At 38.7% G+C, this 17,072-nt stretch overlaps 1 protein-coding gene across 2 annotated transcripts in view; it reads right to left on the minus strand.

The window, feature by feature from the left end:
- Positions 1–1,076: 1,076 nt before the first annotated feature.
- The window catches only part of prmt6 (protein arginine methyltransferase 6), a 20,933-nt gene continuing 4,937 nt past the window's right edge, over positions 1,077–17,072 (minus strand). Inside the window, exons 1-2 of one of the 2 annotated variants that reach the window (XM_061922324.1) lie at positions 11,058–11,190; positions 1,077–2,412 (exon numbers count right to left, since the gene is read on the minus strand). In XM_061922324.1, coding sequence (XP_061778308.1) covers positions 1,303–2,361 — 1,059 coding nt within the window. In that variant the 5' untranslated portion in view covers positions 2,362–2,412; positions 11,058–11,190 and the 3' untranslated portion in view covers positions 1,077–1,302. Of the gene's footprint in view, positions 2,413–11,057; positions 11,191–17,072 lie in introns of those variants that run through there. The other variant, XM_061922325.1, reaches the window with a different exon arrangement.

The raw sequence follows: 17,072 nt of genomic DNA on the forward strand, positions 1-17,072 counted from the left end.
ATGTCGGTCGCTCTCCTCAGAAGGATACATGTTGACCTCCCCGCTCACCAGAGTGTCCTGGGTCACGTCCACGGGAGCGTCCAGGTACAGCACCGCTTGCTTCCAGTGGGTCTCGGGCATGAACGGGGACGTGGACAGCACCAGCGGCTGCGGCCGGTCCGGGCAGGGGAAGGAGACGGTGAAGTAGACGCAGAAAGAACCTACATTCTGATACATCACTAAGGTTTAGAGCAGGGGTGGGTGTTTATTTTCACGCAGGGGGCCAAATTTAGAGGGAAAAATGTGTCTGGGGGGGCCGGGATATCTGATTTTTAGGAACACTAATACAAAAACTCACAATAATGTCTGATTGAATGCTAAAACATTATGACAGACCGCCTTTAAAAGAAAATTTTATTTTTTTACTGAATGACACACCCAGAATGTACATGAAAATAAAGAATGTGGGATTTACAATATTAACTATAAACGATAAAATACTGAATATTGACAACATATGAACGTCACACCCCCTCTAGAGCGAATATTGGCTGATATATGTTGAATAATCGGTCGATTCCTACACAATTTTTGCATAAACTTGCACTTCACGCACTTAACCCAGCCCAGTCTTGGGTAATTATTTTCACTTAGGGGGGCCAAATTTAGGGAAAAAAATGCGTCCGGGGCCCGGTTTATGTCATTTTTCGGTACGCTAATACAAAATCTCGCAATAATGTCTGATTGAATGCACAAAACGGAATGGAATTGTACATTTTTTACTGAATGACACACCCAGAATGTTAATGACAATAAAAAATGTGGGATTTACAATATTTCCTATAAACGATAAAACACTGAATATTGACAACCAAATATTGGCCAATGTTAATGTACGTGGAATAATCGGGCGATTCCTACACCATTTTGACATAAATTTCCACTTTCCGTGCTTAACTCAGCCCAGTCCTGGTCAATTATTTTCACTCAGGGCGGCCTAATTTTGAGGAAAAAAAATGCATCCGGAACCCGGTAAATCTCATTTTTTGGAACACCAATACAAAACCTTGCAATAATGTCTGATTGAATGCACAAAACGGAATGGATTTTTTTTAATTTTTTACTGAATGACACACCCAGAATGTACATGACAAAGAATGTGGGATTTACAATATTTCCTATAAACGATAAAACACTGAATATTGACAATCGAATATTGGCCGATGTGGATGGAGGTGGAATAATCGGTCGATTCCTACACCATTTTGCATAAACGTGCACTTCACGTGCTTAACCAGCTATAATTTAGTGTTTATACAAAAACTAGGACAGTGTCTCCGCAGTCCAGTCGGGGATGGAAAAGGTCTTAGTGTGCGTTTTATGCTTCCCGATGGTGTACTCCAGACCGATGCAAACATGTCGGTCGCTCTCCTCAGAAGGATACATGTTGACCTCCCCGCTCACCAGAGTGTCCTGGGTCACGTCCACGGGAGCGTCCAGGTACAGCACCGCTTGCTTCCAGTGGGTCTCGGGCATGAACGGGGACGTGGACAGCACCAGCGGCTGCGGCCGGTCCGGGCAGGGGAAGGAGACGGTGAAGTAGACGCAGAAGGCGTTCACGGCCGCCGAGCCGAACGACTCGCAGCGGAAGCGGCCTCCGACCGACCGCAGCTGCTCCACCGCGGCCGTGTTGAGGTCCAGCTCGGCGAAGCGGGCCGGGTGGGAGAGGACGTCCTCGGCGGCCAAGGGGCTGATGGAGATGTCGGCGTTCTTGATGCACTTGCGGGCGAAGTCGCTCATGCAGGACATGTCCACGCCGTAGGTGTCCTTGACGGTGTGCCAGAAGCCCAGCCGCTCCTCCGCCACCGGCTCGCTGATGGGCGCGATGTAGAGCTGCGCCTTGTCGGGCAGGAGGACGCCCCCGGGCTTCTTCAGCCACTTGTCCCGGGCAAACAGCACCGAGTTGAGCATGGACTCGTGGAGGAGCGCGTAGCCCATCCACTCGCTCACAATCACGTCCACCATCTCCGGGAGCTCCGCGGTCTCCACCGTGCCTCGGACCACTCGGATCTTGTCCTCCATGTTGTTTTGGCGGATGATTTTGGCGGCTTGCTCGGCGATGGAGGAGGCTTCCACGGCGTAGACTTTCTCGGCGCCGGCCTGCACGCAGAACACGCTGAGGACGCCGGTGCCGGCCCCCACGTCCAGGACCACCTTGCCCCGGATCGACTCGCTGTTCTTCAGAATGGCGAGTCTGTACGTGTTGGTGCGGACGTGGTCCGCTATCATCTCCTCGTGGATCGTCACGTCCGAGTAGCTGTCGAAATAAAGGCTGTCCTGGCGGGTTTTGTCGAATTTTCGCTTCTTTGCCGGGTGAGACATTGTTGACGTCCTTTTTGTTTTTTCTTCTTCTTTTGCTTTGAGACACTTCCGCTTTGGACGGATTGTAGTTTTCTTCAGTAGGCGGTACGTTAGAATCAAACACATAAGGACTACAATTCCCTTTAGCAAGACAATTATGACGTCTCAGTCAGATGGTGCGTTCATCTACCGGTGTAAAGTAGTGCACGCGGCCACTAACACGTAAAATTACAAATACTGGATGACGTGATTATTATTTTTTTGTCAAGCTAAAAAAATACCCTCTAACAGTGAATTTATTACAACTTCAATTCATAATTTTACACAGTTTCCCATGCCACAGGTGTCAAACTAAAGGCCAGCTTCGTCATTTCATATGGCCCGCGAACGCATCGTTTCTAATGTAAATAAATGTCGTCGTTCTTTACATTTTGACCGAAAAATCTTTAATATTGCCACAACTACTACATTATCATATTTTCAATATTAATTATTTGGTCAAATTAAAAAAATTAAAAAATTCAAATACACGTTAGGATCAATCATTAAAGACTACAATTCCCTTTGGCAAGGCAACAATGACGTCTCAGTTAGATGGTGCGTTCATGCACCGATGTAAGGTCGTGCATGTGGTCACTAACACGTAAAATTACAAATACTGAATGACGTCATACTTTTTTCGTCATTCTAGAAAAATGCCCTCTAACAGCGAATTTAAAATACAAATTCACTTCATAAATTTACACAGTTTCCCATGCCACAGGTGTCAAACTAAAGGCCAGCTTCGTCATTTCATACGGCCCGCGAACGCATCGTTTTCTAATGTAAATAAACGTAGTCGTTCTTTACATTTTGACTGAAAAACTTTAATATTGCTAAAACCACTACATTATCATATTTGGTCCAATTAAAAAAAATAAAAAATTCACATACACGTTAGGATCAATCACTAAAAACTACAATTCCCTTTGGCAAAGTAACAATGACGTCTCAGTCAGATGGTGCGTTCACGCACCGGTGTAAGGTCGTGCATGTGGTCACTAACACGTAAAGTTACAAATACTGAATGACGTCATACTTTTTTTTTGTCATTCTAGAAAAATGCCCTCTAACAGCGAATTTAAATACATATTCACTCTATAATTTGACACAGTTTTCCATGCCACAGGTGTCAAACTAAAGGCCAGCTTCGTCATTTCATATGGCCCACGAACGCATCGTTTTCTAATGTAAATAAATGTAGTCGTTCTTTACATTTTGACCGAAAAACTTTAATATTGCCACATTATCATATTTGGTCAAATTAAAAATAATTAAAAATTCACATACACGTTAGGATCAATCACTAAAAACTACAATTCCCTTTGGCAAAGTAACAATGACGTCTCAGTCAGATGGTGCGTTCACGCACCGGTGTAAGGTCGTGCATGTGGTCACTAACACGTAAAGTTACAAATACTGGATGACGTCATACTTTTTTTTTTGTCATTCTAGAAAAATGCCCTCTAACAGCGAATTTAAAATACAAATTCAGTTCATAATTTGACACAGTTTCCCATGCCACAGGTGTCAGACTAAAGGCCAGCTTTGTCATTTCATATGGCCCACGAACGCATCGTTTTCTAATGTAAATAAATGTCGTCGTTCTTTTTGACCGAAAAACTTTAATATTGCCACAACTACTACATTATCATATTCGGTCAAATTAAAAAAATTTAAAAATTCACATACACGTTAGGAACAATCACTAAAAACTACAATTCCCTTTGGCAAAGTAACAATGACGTCTCAGTCAGATGGTGCGTTCATGCACCGGTGTAAGGTAGTGCATGTGGTCACTAACACGTAAAGTTACAAATACTGGATGACGTCATAATTTTTTTTTTTGTCATTCTAGAAAAATGCCCTCTAACAGCGAATTTAAAATACAAATTCACTTAATAATTTGACACAGTTTCCCATGCCACAGGTGTCAAACTAAAAGACAATCTTCGTTGTTTCATATGGCCCGCGAACGCATCGTTTCTAATGTAAATAAATGTATTCCCTCCATTTCTTACCGCTTCTTCCCTTTGGGGTCGCACAGGGGGCGCTGGTGCCTCTCTCAGCTACAATCGGGCGGAAGGCTGGGTACACCCTGGACAAGTCGCCACCACATCGCAGGGCCAATACATTGTGGTTTGTGCAGCCCTTTGAGACACTGGTGATTTAGGGCTATATAAATAAACATTGATTGATTGAAAGTTACAAATACTGGACGATGTGATTATTATTTTTTTTTGTCAAACTCGCTTTCATCGAGAAAAATCCCATGTAACAGCGAATTTAAATAAAAATTCACTTTACAATTTTAAATAGTTTCCCATGCCACAGGTGTCAAACTAAAGCCCAGCTTCATCATTTCCGATTGCCCTCAAACGCATCGTTTCTAATGTAAATGAATGTAGTCGTTCTTTACATTTTGACAGAAATAAACATGTTCTATAAATTTTAATATTGCCAAAACTTTTACGTTATCAAATTTTCAATATTATTTTTTCGTCGAAATAAAACTTACAAAAATATATAAACATGTGAATTGAATTATTATATTTATATAGCGCTTTTCTCTAGTGACTCAAAGCGCTTTACATAGTGAAACCCAATATCTAAGTTACATTTAAACCAGTGTGGGTGGCACTGGGAGCAGGTGGGTCAAGTGTCTTGCTCAAGGACACAACGGTAGTGACTAGGATGGCGGAAGCGGGAATCGAACCTGCAACCCTCAAGTTGCTGGCACGGCCATTCTACCAACCGAGCTACACATGTGGAAGATGTATAAATATTCATGCCATTTAAGTACAACTGCGAAAAAATGTGAAATGCTAACATTAGCATGCTAACAGACCGGCTCGGGCAGCTTAGTTAATCGGGCTGTAAAAGTAGCTTAAAAAAGCTAACATGATAATGTCGGCATGCTAACAATGACCATGTATAAAATACAAAGTTTTATATATATATACACACAAAGTTAGCGTAAAAAGCTAACATACTAGTGTTAGCATGTGTCAAGTTAATCGGGCTGTAAAAGTAGCTAAAAAAAGCTGACATGTTAATATCGGCATGCTAACACCGACCACTTATGAAATACAAAGTTATGTATATATTTGTAAAGTTAGCGAAAAAAGCTGACATGCTAATGCTAACATGTGTCAAGTAACAAACTACATAACTGAGATGAATGTAAGCAAAATTTGCTGAAAAAAATCTTACATGCTATTATTAGCGTGCTATAATTAACATGCTAACAGTCCGGATTTGGCAGCTCAGTTAATCGGGCTGTAAAAGTATCTAAAAAAAAAAAAAAAAGCTAATATATTGATATAGGCATGCTAACGCTGACCATGTAGGAAATACAAAGTTATATATATATATATTTGCAAAGTTAGCGAAAAAGCTAACATGCTAATGTTAGCATGTGTCAACTACCACATTATATACCTGAGGTGGACGTCAGCAAAATTTGCAGAAAAAAATCTAACATGCTATAATTAGCATGCTAAAATGTACATACTAACAGTCCGGATTGGGCAGCTCAGTCAATCAGGTTGTAAAGGTAGCTTAAAAAAGCTAACATGTTAATATCCGCATGCTAAAACCGACCATGTATGAAATACAAAATTCTATAAATATTTGCAAAGTTAACGAAAAAAGCTAACATGTTAATGTTAGCATGTGTCAAGTACCAAATTATAGAACTGAGGTGTACGTCAGCAAAATTTGCTGAAAAAAACTAACATGCTATCATTAGTGTGCTAAAATTAACATGCTAACAGTCCAGCTCAGGCAGCTCAGTTAGTAGGGCTGTAAAAGTAGCTTAAAAAGCTAACATGTTAATATCGGCATGCTAACACTGACCATATATGAAGTACAAAGGTATACGACTGAGGTATATACTTGCAAAGTTAGCCTAAAAAGCTAACATGCGAATGTTAGCATGTGTATAGTACCAAGTTAAATGACCCTAAAGTTTACACCTGCAAAATTAGTTGAACAATCTAACATGCTAACAGTTAGCATGCACCAAATTACATAACTGAGGTGTACGTCAGCAAAATGTTTTAGAAAAAAACAGCTAACATGCTAATGTTAGCATGTGTCAAGTGCCAATTTATATGACCCTGAATTGTACACCGCCAAAATTAGTTAAAAAAAATCTAACATGCTAACAGTTACCATGCTTTAAGTACCAAATTATACAATTAAGGTGTACGTCAGCAACATTAGCAAAACAAATGTACATGCTAATGTTAGCATGTGTCAAGTACCAAATTATGTGACTTGCAAAATTAGTTGAAAACTCTTACATGCTAACAGTTAACATGCTTTACATAGCAAATTATATAACTGAGGTGTACATCAGTAAAAGTTGCTAAAAAATATATATATATGCTAACGTTAGCATGCTAACATGTACATATAGTGAGCTTAAGTCTATTTGGCAATTCACATGTTATCAACTCTCCCAGCATATTTTTGGGATGTGGCATGAAGCAAACCCCTCCCGCTCAGAGTGTAGAACATGCAGACGGAGGTTCGAACCCCGGCTGGCCGTCCACCACACATCCTAACATCCTCACTGTCCATATCTTTTAACAAGCAGCCCTTCTGAGACGTGTTGGCAGGCAGGCCCTATGGGACTTCACTCCGCTCTGTTTGCAGAGATCTCGGCCAGAAGCCGGACAAGCAAGCAGGAGCCGGATCACAATCTTATAATGATGAAAAGACACAAGAGGAGAAGCAGTCGTCTGAGGAGCAAAATGAGGCAAAATGTTGGTTTTCTTGGAAGTCCTCACAATGTCTGAAACAAGTTCCCTTGGAAGTCCTCACAATGTCTGAAACAAGTTCCCTTGGAAGTCCTAACAATGTCTGAAACAAGTTCCCTTGGAAATCCCCACAATGTCTGAAACAAGTTCCCTTGGAAGTCCTCACAATGTCTGAAACAAGTTCCCTTGGTCACAATGTCTGAAACAAGTTCCCTTGGTCACAATGTCTGAAACAAGTTCCTTTGGAAGTCCTCACAATGTCTGAAACAAGTTCCCTTGGAAGTCCTCACAATGTCTGAAACAAGTTCCCTTGGAAGTCCTCACAATGTCTGAAACAAGTTCCCTTGGAAGTCCTCACAATGTCTGAAACAAGTTCCCTTGGAAGTCCTCACAATGTCTGAAACAAGTTCCCTTGGAAGTCCTCACAATGTCTGAAACAAGTTCCACGTACCAAATTATATGACTTAGAGACATTTATCTGTAAAGTAGGCTAAAAAGCTAAAAAATGCAAACACTAACACGTAAATAATGACAGACAAAATTTTACATCTGCTAAATTAGCTAAATAAGCTAACATGCTAACATTAGCATGCTAAAAGTCAGCATATGTCATGCACCAAACTGTATGATTCTGAGGTGTACAACCGTAGAAATTGGTAAAAAGTTAGCGTGTTAATGCTACCATGCAAATAGTTAGCGTGTGCGAAGTACAAAATCAAATGACTCGGACTAGCCTGCAAAGCTAACATGCTAACGTTAATACGCTAACAGTTAGTATGCGTCAAACATTGCAAAATCAGTTAAAAAAAAGCAACATGTAAACGCTAGCCTGCTAATAGTTAGCATGCATAAAGCAAAAACCCGCAGTTAGGTAAAAGGAAGATAACATGTTAATAGTTAGCATTGGTAAACCATGTCATATAATGCTAAGGTGTACACCTGCAAAAGTAGTCGTTAAAGCAAACGTGCTATTATCGTTAGCATGCTAATAGTTAACATGTGTCAAGTACCTAATTATACAGGTATGATTCTGAGGTGAACATGTGTAAAATTTGCAGAAGTGCTAGTATGCTAACATTAACATGCTAACAGATAGCTTGTGTGAAGTATAACGTTGAAATGCTCGCAGTCGGATATCTGCAAAGTTAGCTAAAAAAGCTAGCATGCTAATGCTTACATGCTAACATTGATATGCTAACACTTGGTATTAGGAGGTGTGGACCTGCAAAATTAGTTCCAAAAGCTAACATGCTAACTTTAAATTCTAAAAGTCAGCACGTGTCAAGTACCAAACTGTATGATTCTGAGGTTTACAACTGTAAAAATTGTCAAGAAGCTAACGTGCTAATGCTACCATGCAAATAGTTAGCGTGTGCTAAGTACAAAGTTAAATGACTCGGACTAGCCTGAAAAGCTAGTATGCTAACGTTAATACGCTAACAGTTAGTATGCGTCAAACACCAACTTATAAGACCTGAAAAATCAGTTAAAAAAACAAGATCCAAACGGTAGCCTACTAACAGTTAGCATGCGTAAACCAAAAACCTGCAGTTAAGTAAAGGAAAGAAAACATGTTATTTTAACATTTTAATAGTTAGCATGGGTAAAGAAAGTCATATAATGCTAACAGTTAACATGTATCAAGTACATAATTATACAGGTATGATTCTGAGATTTAGACCTGTAAAATTTGCAAAAATGCCTGTATGCTAGCATTGACATGCTAACAGATAGCATGTATGAGGTACAGATCTACATAACAGAAATTTTCCTGCAAAGTAGGCTAAAAATAATATAACATGCTAATGTTTACTATACATGCTAACATTAATAGGCAACCAGTATTAGAAAGTGTAGACCTGCAAAATTAGTTTAAAAAAGCAATAGGTAAATGCTAGCCAACTAATAGTTATAGAAGTCTAAGTTAGCTAAAAAAAAAAATACACCATGTTTGAAAAACCGACAGGGTGTGAAGGATATTACCACATGGGCTCAGGAACATTTCCGAAACCCACTATCAGTAACTACAGTTGATCGCTACATCTGTAAGTGCAAGTTAAAACTCCACTATGCAAAGTGAAAGCCATTTATCAACAACACCCGGAAACGCTAATGTTAAAGTTAATGATTATTTGCAAAAAAAAAATGTTTTTTTCAGTAGGAACATTAAATAGCTTGTCTTTGCAGTCCATTCGATTGAAAATAAGTAGAAAAATATTTGCAAATCAGTGTATTCTGTTTTTATTTACCATTTACACAATGTGCCTAGCTAAAAAAGATTAAAAAACCGACACTGTGTAAAGGATATCATCACATGGGCTCAGGAACACTTCAGAAAACCACTTTCCGTAACTACAGTTGGTCACTGCGTCTGTAAGTCAAGTTATAACTCCACTATGCAAGTGAAAACCATTTATCAACAACACCCAGAAACGCCAATGTTAAAGTTAATGATTATTTGCAAAAAAAAAAGTTTTTTTTCAGTAGGAACATTAAATAGCTTGTCTTTGCAGTCCTTTCGATTGAAAATAAGTTGAAAAATATTTTCAAATCAATGTATTCTGTTTTTATTTACCATGTACACAAAATGACTAGCTAAAAAAGATTAAAAAAACGACACTGTGTAAAGGATATCACCACATGGGCTCAGGAACACTTCAGAAAACCACTTTCAGTAACTACAGTTGGTCACTGTGTCTGTAAGTGCAAGTTATCACTCTACTATGCAAGTGAAAACCATTTATCACCAACACCCAGAAACGCCAATGTTAAAGTTAATGATTATTTGCAAAAAAAAAAGTTTTTTTTCAGTAGGAATATTAAATAGCTTGTCTTTGCAGTCCATTCGATTGAAAATAAGTAGAAAAATATTGGCAAATCATTGTATTCGGTTTTTATTTACCATTTACACAATGTGCCTAGCTAAAAAAGATTAAAAAACCGACAGGGTGTGAAGGATATCACCACATGGGCTCAGGAACACTTCCGAAACCCACTATCAGTAACTACAGTTGATCGCTACATCCGTAAGTGCAAGTTAAAACTCCATTATGCAAAGTGAAAGCCACTTATCAACAACACCCGGAAACGCTAATGTTAAAGTTAATGATTACTTGCAAAAAAAAAAAAAAAAAAAAAGTTTATTCAGCTGGAACATTAAATAGCTTGTCTTTGCAGTCCTTTCGATTGAAAATAAGTTGAAAAATATTTTCAAATCAATGTATTCTGTTTTTATTTACCATTTACACAAGGTGCCTAGCTAAAAAAAGATTTAAAAAACCGACACTGTGTAAAGGATATCACCACATGGGCTCAGGAACACTTCAGAAAACCACTTTCAGTAACTACAGTTGGTCACTGTGTCTGTAAGTGCAAGTTACAACTCCACTATGCAAGTGAAAGCCATTTATCAACAACACCCAGAAACGCTAATGTTAAAGTTAATGATTTTTTTGCACAAAAAAAAAATAGTTTTCTCAGTTGGAACATTACAAATCTTGTATTTGCAGTCTCTGCAATTGAATATTGGTTTAAAATGATTTGCAAATCATTGTATTCGGTTTTTATTTACCATTTGTACAACATGTAAATAGTAGTTTTGTAGAAATATTAGCAGGTAAATACATTTTCACAAACGACAAAAAAAAACACCGCCTTTGTAACCGAGCTTCAATCTAATGTTCCATTAAAGTGGAATCAAACACGATAAATCCAAATATCATCCGAGCGAGGACGGAACGAAATCTCCCACTGATGCCTCGCCAGAAGCTGAAATGGACGACATGCAAAGCCGGGCCGGGAATCTAACGTGGGACGGACGAGTGGACGGGGTGGGAAACACACACACACACACACACACACACACACACACACACACACACACACACACACACACTTTGTGATGGTACATACTTGGCGGGAGGCCGGGAGGCAGAGTTGCCGGACAAGACGCCGTCGGCCATGTTGTCATCGCCGCCTCCGAGGTGTCAAGTAGAGCGCCTGCCAAAAAAAAAAAAAAAAACCACGGCCCAGCATCCAGCTCACGCTGTGCCGGCCGGGGATTTGTTTACTTTCATCCTCGCCGTGTTTGTGTTGGAGCACAAACGCACGGAAATGATCCGTCTGAAACATCTCGACTATTAAAAAAAAGGAGGTGAAGGCGTTTTTTAAACATTCCTCAACGCAAACATGCTAACTTCTTTATTGTCTTTCCTTTATGATCTTACACACTAAGTTTGAATTTATTTTAGAGTTTTATTTCAAGAAATGTCTAACCTATTTTAGATATTAGCGTTTCTGGGTGTTGTTGATATTTTAGTCTAAAAAATAAAAAAAAAAGACTAGATCCAAACAACTTTAGTCTAAGAATTGAGTCCCAGACTTTATATGACCAACTTAAGTCCAAAATTTGATCCGACCAATCTCAGTCCAAGACTTAATCCGACAAATCCATGTCCAAGACTAGTTCCAAACAATTTTAGTCTAAGAATTGAGTCCCAGACTTGATGTGACGAATGTAAGTCCAAGACTAGATCCGACCATTCTCAGTCCAAGACTAGATCCGACCATTCTCAGTCCTGGACTAGATCCGACCAATCTAAGTCCTGGACTAGATCCGACCAATCTAAGTCCTGGACTAGATCCGACCAATCTAAGTCCTGGACTAGATCCGACCAATCTAAGTCCTGGACTAGATCCGACCAATCTAAGTCCTGGACTAGATCCGACCAATCTAAGTCCTGGACTAGATCCGACCAATCTAAGTCCTGGACTAGATCCGAACAATTTAAATCTAAGAATTGAGTCCCAGACTTGATGTTACCAATCTAAGTCCCAGACTTGATGTTACCAATCTAAGTCCCAGACTTGAAGTGACCAATCTAAGTCTAAGAATCGAGCTGACCAATCTAAGTCCAAGACTTGATCTGACCAATCTAAGTCCAAGACTAGATCTGACCAATCTAAGTCCAAGACTAGATCTGACCAATCTAAGTCTTAGACTAGATCTGACCAATCTAAGTCTTAGACTAGATCTGACCAATCTAAGTCTTAGACTAGATCTGACCAATCTAAGTCTTAGACTAGATCTGACCAATCTAAGTCTTAGACTAGATCTGACCAATCTAAGTCTTAGACTAGATCTGACCAATCTAAGTCTTAGACTAGATCTGACCAATCTAAGTCTTAGACTAGATCTGACCAATCTAAGTCTTAGACTAGATCTGACCAATCTAAGTCTTAGACTAGATCTGACCAATCTAAGTCTTAGACTAGATCTGACCAATCTAAGTCTTAGACTAGATCTGACCAATCTAAGTCTTAGACTAGATCTGACCAATCTAAGTCTTAGACTAGATCTGACCAATCTAAATCTAAGACTTAATCTGACTAATCCATGTCCAAGACTAGATCCGAACAATTTAAATCTAAGAATTGAGTCCCAGACTTGATGTTACCAATCTAAGTCCCAGACTTGAAGTGACCAATCTAAGTCTAAGAATCGAGCTGACCAATTTAAGTCTAAGACTAGAGCTGACCAATCTAAGTCTAAGACTAGAGCTGACCAATTTCAGTCCAAGACTAGAGCTGACCAATCTAAGTCCAAAACTTGATTCGACCAATCTAAGTCTAAGACTTGATTTGACCAATCTAAATCTTAGATTAGATCTGACCAATCTCAGTCCAAGACTATATCTAACCAACCTAGAGTCTAACACTTGATCTGACCAATCTAAGTCCATGAGCAGAAACTGATGAAGTCTACTCGGATGAGAGGCGAAACCTCTTCTAAGACCAACCAAAGAGTCCAGTTGCAAACTGAATCAACCAATCAGTGAAAGGATAGAGAGGTTGGTGGTGCAATAAAAAGAATCGCTGTGTGGCTCTGAAGGAAGGCCATCAGCAGCTGTTCTTCCTCCGGGTCAGCTCGCATGGTCTCCTGGGAGCTGCCTGTGCACCGTCGGTTTTAATGGACCTGTCAGCAACTCCAACAAACACCAACAACAGCACGACAATCTCTCGCAAGTGCACACGGCCACGCACAAATTACACCCAGAGATGCCAGACCTTATCCGGAGTCTAAACCATTTGGTCACGATAACCCCCTTTCAGAGGAATGCTCGCGGCGATCGATACAAATCTGGTTTGATATCACACTCCCAGATAGGAAGATCGAAACATGTGAACCGTAGTGTGTCATAACGGGTACTGGCCACGAAGTTCACCTACGAACCAAAATCTGTTATTTGTATTTCTGTATCGTTCCTGTCCTTTTGAACATTTTCCTAAACATTGCCTGATCAAAGACCAGGTAGAAACCTGAGAGAAACCGAGCCGAACCAATGGCGCTGTTTTTGTCGGACTCATATTTATCATAGACCTCGACTTTCCAGAGCATGTTGATGGTCTGTACCCTAAGTGTGCCATCATTAGTCTTGCTGATCGGAGAATGAACTGCAGAGGGATGTCACACAGGACTCTGGCTCACTGTGAGGAGGGTGTGCCTAAGCTGGTAGAGGTTCTGGTAAATCCACATCACTTTTGAAATAATGTCATGGGTTCTTCGAGTATAAACTTCAAAGCATTATGAATTGCTCTCTTCGGACAGGGATCAAATCCTATCTTGCCGATTGTACTGTACCAAGAAGACCCCAAGAACTCCAGCTTATTAGTGATTCCCAGAGCCCCCCCCAAAAAATATTCGGACTTGAGAGAGTAACAGAGTTGCAACCCCAGAAGCATTTAAGTCCCAACCTTTAAATAGACCATTTTTTTAGACCAGTTGATCTGCTGTCTCTCTTTTCTGCTCTACTCCACCCCTCTCCTGCGTCGAGAGGTTGTCAGGCGACCACGGATTATGCGCTCGCTGTTCAAAGTCGGGACCCAGGATGTATCACTCCCCTTTAGTTGGGGACGTCTCTGTGCTTTGGACTTGTCTCTATTCAAGATGATCCCCTGCTAGTCTCCCAATGGACTGGACTTTCCCATTATTATGAAGTCCGGACCCGCGGGGACCACTCCTCTGTGCATTAGTTGATGATATTATGCATTTTGATAGTAAGCTATTATAGCTACTATAGACACTTACATCATGTGTTGCCTAACACTTGTATAAGAAATTTAAAGTCATTTTGATAGTATGCTAATACAACTAATATAGACACTTACATCATGGGTTGCCTTCATTATAAGAATTTTAAAGTCATTTTGATAGTGTGCTAATATAAACACTTACATCATGTGTTGCCTTCATTATAACACTTATATAAGACTTTTAAAGTAATTTTGATAGTAGGCTAATACAACTAATCTAGACACTTACATCATGTGTTGTCTTTATTATAACAATTTTAAAGTAATTTTGATAGTAGGCTAATACAACTAATCTAGACACTTACATCATGTGTTGTCTTTATTATAACAATTTTAAAGTAATTTTGATAGTAGGCTAATATAGCTAACATAGACACTCACATCACGTGTTGTTTTCATTAAAACACTTATACAAGACTTTTAAAGTAATTTTGATAGTAGGCTAATATAGCTAATACAGACACTTACATCATGTATTGTCATCATTATAACAAATTTAAAGTCATTTTGATCATAGGCTAATATATCTAATATAAACACTTACATCACGCGTTGCCTTCATTATAACACTTATATTTGACGCTTAAATTCATTTTAATAGTAGACTAATATAGACACTTACATCATGTATTGTCTTCATTACAACACTTATATAAGACTTTTAAAGTCATTTTGATAGTAGGTTATTACAGCTAATATAGACACATCATGTTTTGCTTTCATTATAACACTTATATAAGACTTTTAAAGTCATTTTGATAGTAGGCCAATTCAACCAATCTAGACACTTACATCATGTGTTGCCTTCATTATAACAATTTTAAAGTAATTTTGATAGTAGGCTAATATAGCTAATGTAGACACTTACATCATGTATTGTCTTCATTATAACACTTATATGAGAATTTTAAAGTAATTTTGATAGTAGACTAATATAGCTAATATAGACACTTACGTCACGTGTTGCCTTCATTATAACACTTATATAAGAAGTTTAGTCATTTTCATAGTAGGCTAATATAGACACTTACATCATGTGTTGTTTTCATTATAACACTTATACAAGACTTTTAAGGTCATTTTGATAGGAGACTAATATAGCTATTACAGACACTTACGTCATGTATTGTCTTCATTATAACAGATTTAAAGTAATTTTGATAGTAGGCTAATATAGACACTTACGTCACGTGTTGCCTTCATTATAACACTTATATAAGAAGTTTAGTAATTTTCATAGTAGGCTAATATAGACACTTACATCATGTGTTGTTTTCATTATAACACTTATATAAGACTTTTAAGGTCATTTTGATAGTAGGCTAATATAGACACTTACCCTATGTGTTGTCTTCATAACATTTATATAAGACTTTTAAAGTAATTTTGAAAGGAAGCTAATATAGACACTTACATGTGTTGCCTTCTGTATAAGACTTATATAACACTTTTAAGTAATTTTGATAGTAGGCTAATATAGCTAATATAGACACATCACGAGTTGTCTTCATTATAACACTTATTCGAGAATTTTAAAGTAAGTTTTAATATTAGGCTAACAAAGCTATTACGGACACTTACATCATGTATTGTCTTCATTATAAAAGATTTAAAGTCATTTTGATAGTAGGCTAATATAGCTAATATAGAAAATTACGTCACGTGTTGCCTTCATTATAACACTTATACAAGTCATTTTCATAGTAGGCTAATATAGACACTTACATCATGTGTTGTTTTCATTATAACACTTATATAAGACTTTTAAAGTCATTTTCATAGTAGGCTAATATAGACACTTACATCATGTGTTGTCTTCAGTATAACACATATAAGACTTTTAAAGTAAATTTGATAGTAGGCTAATAGACACTTCCATCATAAGTTGCCTTCATTATAACACTTATATAAGACTTTTGAAGTAATTTTGAATGTGGGCTAATATAGACACATCATGTGTTGTCTTCATTATAACACTTATATAAGACTTTTAAAGTCATATTGATAGTAGGCTAATATAGCTAATATAGACACTTACATCATGTGTTGTCTTCATTATAACACTTATATAAGACTTTTAAAGTCATATTGATAGTAGGCTAATATAAACACTTCCGTCATGTGTTGCCTTCATTACAACACTTATATAAGGCTTTCAAAATCATTTTGATAGTAGGCTAATATAAACACTTACGTCATGTGTTGTCTTCATTACAACACTTATATAAGACTTTTGATTTTATGCGGCTCCAGACACATCTTAGGGTAAACCATCCCATTTTAATAAATAGACTAAGACACCTTGTCGGCAGAGCCCACCTAGACCCAAGTGCGCCCCCCAAGCCTAAACCACCCCCTCCCTATCACCCACAAAACAAACATCAGCAGCCCCAAAAACAGTTTGAAAGAAAATACATTTTTATTACTTAACAGAACAGCAACAAGGCAAAATTATAATCCATTTGCAAGTGCAACGGAAGCTGGTCAACTGCGCTTTTAGCTCGGCAGGCTGCACGCTCGCCTCTCACACCGGCGTCCTGGCTTGGCATCCCCGTTCGCAGCAGTATGAAAGAAACTAACGCAGCCGAGATTGTAATTAAGTGACGTAGCTTAGCGACATGTAGCTTGTTACTGCCCATCACTGCTCTTGGACCATGAACCCCATTGCACATCACTGTTAGCTCCATGGCTGCCAGTTTATTGTTTCTCTGCACACTCTTAGAACAACATTTCTTGCCGCTGGCATTCTCATTCCAGCTTATTTGTCTCGTCACACACACACACACACACACACACACACACACACACACACACACACACACACACTTCGTCACA

Source organism: Nerophis ophidion, linkage group LG15, assembly GCF_033978795.1.
Source record: "Nerophis ophidion isolate RoL-2023_Sa linkage group LG15, RoL_Noph_v1.0, whole genome shotgun sequence".
Taxonomy (NCBI): Eukaryota; Metazoa; Chordata; class Actinopteri; order Syngnathiformes; family Syngnathidae; genus Nerophis; species Nerophis ophidion.